Raw genomic sequence first — 3,740 nt, 5'->3', positions numbered from 1 at the left:
CTTGGTGACCAACGGATCGTGACCTCAGAATCTCTCACACACGTCTGGTGTTTAGTTCTCAGTTGGTCGCCTAATGAGAGAGGAAATCTACATCACTGGTGTCTGACAGTGAGAAAGAGTTATCGCTCTCTGTTCTTTGCCGCACTCTTTCAGAGCCTACCGGTGCCTGTGGAGGAGAACTCAACGATGAAGGGCGGCCGGCTGAAGCGACTGTAGCTACCGTAGGGAATGTCCTCGTAGGTGTAGGATCTACCCACGGACACTATCCCCACCCTGCAGAGGAAAGATAGTACTTAACCACATCTCTCACTTCCTGTAAACATATTGCTTTTGAAGTAGTCTTCAAAAAGCGGTTAAAGTTCATCAACTCTTTCTTGTAGTCAGCTATTCACAGCATTGCTGGAGCATTTTCACAAGTTGTTTATCATCGTCGTTTATCGGTCCTGTGACCACTCGGGAGCAGCTTGACCGGTCCTGAATGTGTGAATGGATGAATGTAATGTGCAGATGTGTCATGTTTGCTGTTTTTGCCCAAATTTACGTATAATTACCAAAGCAAGACTGTATTAATAAATACAGCTGGACCAAAACGTACTCTGTATTCACCAGTATTCTTTGCAGAAATTAGATTTCATGATGTGTTTGGTGTTTTTAAAATGGGCTATTTATACAGTAGATAGTATGCTGGGCTATGCTGTATATTGTGCATGTTGTGCAATTATGTGACATTCCATATAAAATGGGAATTTCAAATGCATTTACATTTTTTACAACACATCTGCAAGTCATTTGCATTAAAAAAGGAACAGCGTGTAGGATTTTGGGGGATCTATTGGCAGAGTGATGTTTGTTGCATGTTTTCATCACCTGAAACTACGAATCGTTGAGTTTCTGTTGGTTTAGAATGAGTCTTTCATAGCTACATAGAGAGTGTGTCTTCTTCACGGAGTCCTCCGTGTTTCTACAGTAGCCCAGAATGGACAAACCAAACGCTGGCTTTTTGTGTTACTTGAAGGCGCCTGTAGTTTTCCGACATCCTTGTAAAAGGAGGGATGAGCGAAGAGGCGTTGAGTTGGTTTGAATCTGCAACCTCACCACTAGATGCTCCTAAATCCTGCACACTGGCCCTTTAAATGCCTTTGTTGAGAAATTGCATTTGATGGCATGAAAAGCTGTCAAAAGTGTAGAGTTTTCTAGCACAGCATGTGACACATGATCACCCATATTTACCTTAAACTCTGATCTGCTAATATCTGTACTGAACCATCTTTCATAACAACCAGTGGTGGGGAGTAACCGTGTTATGTGGATTATGTTGTGGAACAATCTGTGGATTAATCTGTGGACTCTTTGAGTGTGTCGAGATAAACAGCGATACTTTTAGGAAGAAAGGAAGTTGTTTCACCAACTTGTACGAGGGAAATTGGATCAATAAAACCTGTTTTGCTTTCACCTACGAGCAGTGTGTGAGCTATGTGCATAGGACCAGAAACACGCGTCAACTTAAGGTTTACATTCTGCTGCAAGTTTTGGACGCTATACACATGTACTATTTTGAGTTACTTGTACTTGAGTGTTTCCATTTCCTGTTACTAAATACGTCCGCCCCACTACATCTTAGAGGCAAATATTTACAATGAAGGTTTACTTCAGTTACTTTACTTAAGGTTACTTTTCAGATTGTGCTTTCACATAAAACATGTAACATACATTATAACATGACACATTGGTACAGATTAAACTGTCCAACAGTATATCAATTAGTTCAAATTGGCTCCACCAAGACCAGCTAACAATAATAATCTAGCATTGTAATCTATTACTCTGACAGGGCTCAGTCTGCTGCATTATGTGGTTATACTTGTGATACTTTATGTTTTTCTGATAATACTTATGTATTCGATGTTGAATGCTTGTAGTTGAGTATTTGAATTGTAATGTTGGCTACTTTTACACAAGTAGTTTTCTGGCACTAATCGCTGACAATAAGGACAAGACACTGTGCAGATCTGAAGTATAACTTTAAAAGATAAATAGTTTGTTGTCTGTGACTGTTTTTGCCTCTCTCTGTTTACCTGTAGAGGAAGAGATATCTCTCCTTGTGTGAAGTATCACCCAGAGGCTCGCTGTAGATGTACTTGTACCGGAACTTACAACGACTGCGAAAACACACACAAACACACACAGATGTAGAGCATCATTTAGTTTGTCTCAAATCATAATGTGAGTTCATGAGCTGTCCAACTTAACTTCTACAGAAGGTCACTGTATTCTGTGTGTAGTAATATTAGCATTATATAAGGTGTGTGGTTAGTCTAACTTGCTGACGGCCGTCATGAGTCTTTTGGTCACTTCCTGATCCGGGTCTCTGACCTCCTGGATCAGAATGATGTCGTAGCGACAGACAATCTGAGAAACAGAAAACAACACATATCTGATTAGAGTTCTTGCGGCAGTGCCGTCTTATTGTTGGAATGCTGTTAAGCATTCCAACTATTGTTCTTCGAATCTTTATTCCTCCTTATTTTATATTTCTTCCGTACGCTTTTTGCTACTTAACGCCTTCCACACTTTTTAAGCTACAGAAACCGTTCAACTATCAAAATGTTCAGCTCTTTCAGCTCGTGGCTGCTATAGCTATCTCTTCATATTTCTAATCTTTAAACTTTTTGAATTATTAAGCTTTTTGCAATTATTATTTTGAATGGGATGTCTATGGAGAACATTTTCAAATCCTCTTAAACTTCTTCAACTTTCAAATCCTTCTACTTCCTCATACTTTCAGCTACAGGCACCATTTCAACTTTAAAATGTTGAGAAAACCCTGAGCTATTACAGAATGATTCAGCTTTTGATGTCTTTTACACTTTTTGAACTGCAGCAATTTAACTTTTATGATTTTTTCAGCCCTTTTCTGACTTTATAATGGGTGTGTATTGCGCAGCTTAGAGTGCGTGATGTCACCGCTAGAGTGAAGAGCAGCTTGAGATTCTTGTGAAAAAAACATTTGTCTTTTGCCACTGTGTCCACAATCTTCACTCTTCATGCATCATTTTTGATGGAGAAGTAGCTAATCTTGTCCTTGTCGTAGACAGATGTCTGTGGAATCCCACAGCTTTACACATTTGGCTCAAGGAGCCGCAGAGCGACATGAACTCCAACAAACTGCTCCATTAGACTCCATGTTAAATCTGACCACTCATTTCTCAAAGAAAGCAGACGGTACCAGTTTTGTCTATTGCTCTGGAGCTCACATTATTAACACCACAAACATAAAAGACACATTACCGCGTTCGGCAGAGTCTTATCTTTCTCACGGTATCCATAATTTGGCACTCAGACTCCTGCTTTTTGTTAAAAGGGGCTTTGTTCAAAATCACTGTTTACTGTAATGTTTCTTAATCAGTCTGCCTCTAACACCAGGTGCGTCGTCACCGTGGCAACCAGTTACACACAGGCATGCAGGCTCTCTCTCTCTCTCATACAGTCATTCAGGTCTTACAGATTTTAAGAGGACTTTCCACCCCCCCACCCCATTTCAAAATAAAAGCCCCAGAGAGTGAACTCTACCTGAAATGCTTGTGATGAAGCCTGTCATTTAATAACCTCTTTTTATGTGTGTCAAACATTATGATTATGTCTCTTCTCCCCCACCCAGTTCCTACTGCTACTACTACTGCTATTCATGCTACTACAAGTAGTAGTACTACTACTACTGCTACTTCTTCTACTGCCATTAC

The 3,740-nt window shown here is 40.1% G+C and overlaps 1 protein-coding gene across 1 annotated transcript; it reads right to left on the bottom strand.

Annotated features, from left to right (window-relative positions):
• Positions 1 to 6: 6 nt before the first annotated feature.
• On the bottom strand, positions 7 to 2,686 carry LOC116378730 (deoxyribonuclease-1-like). The gene is made up of 3 exons (XM_031840640.1): positions 2,321 to 2,686; positions 2,076 to 2,159; positions 7 to 273 (listed from the first exon to the last, which is right to left on the bottom strand). The coding sequence occupies exons 1-3, from the start codon at positions 2,335 to 2,337 to the stop codon at positions 150 to 152; spliced, it is 225 nt and encodes a 74-aa protein (XP_031696500.1). The 5' UTR covers positions 2,338 to 2,686; the 3' UTR covers positions 7 to 149.
• Between the last annotated feature and the right edge of the window lie 1,054 nt (positions 2,687 to 3,740).

This window comes from Anarrhichthys ocellatus, unplaced genomic scaffold (assembly GCF_004355925.1).
Source record: "Anarrhichthys ocellatus isolate YVR2014 unplaced genomic scaffold, GSC_Weel_1.0 scaffold3063, whole genome shotgun sequence".
Taxonomy (NCBI): domain Eukaryota; kingdom Metazoa; phylum Chordata; class Actinopteri; order Perciformes; family Anarhichadidae; genus Anarrhichthys; species Anarrhichthys ocellatus.
Note: the sequence above shows the minus strand (reverse complement) of the source record. Positions and strands in the feature narration are given on the sequence as shown.

Excerpts from the sequence above, each read along its gene's own strand:
- LOC116378730 (XM_031840640.1), bottom strand. Across the intron at positions 274-2,075 it reads AGATATCTCTTCCTCTACAG|GGTGGGGATAGTGTCCGTGG; the intron begins GTAAACAGAGAG and ends TTTCCTCTGCAG.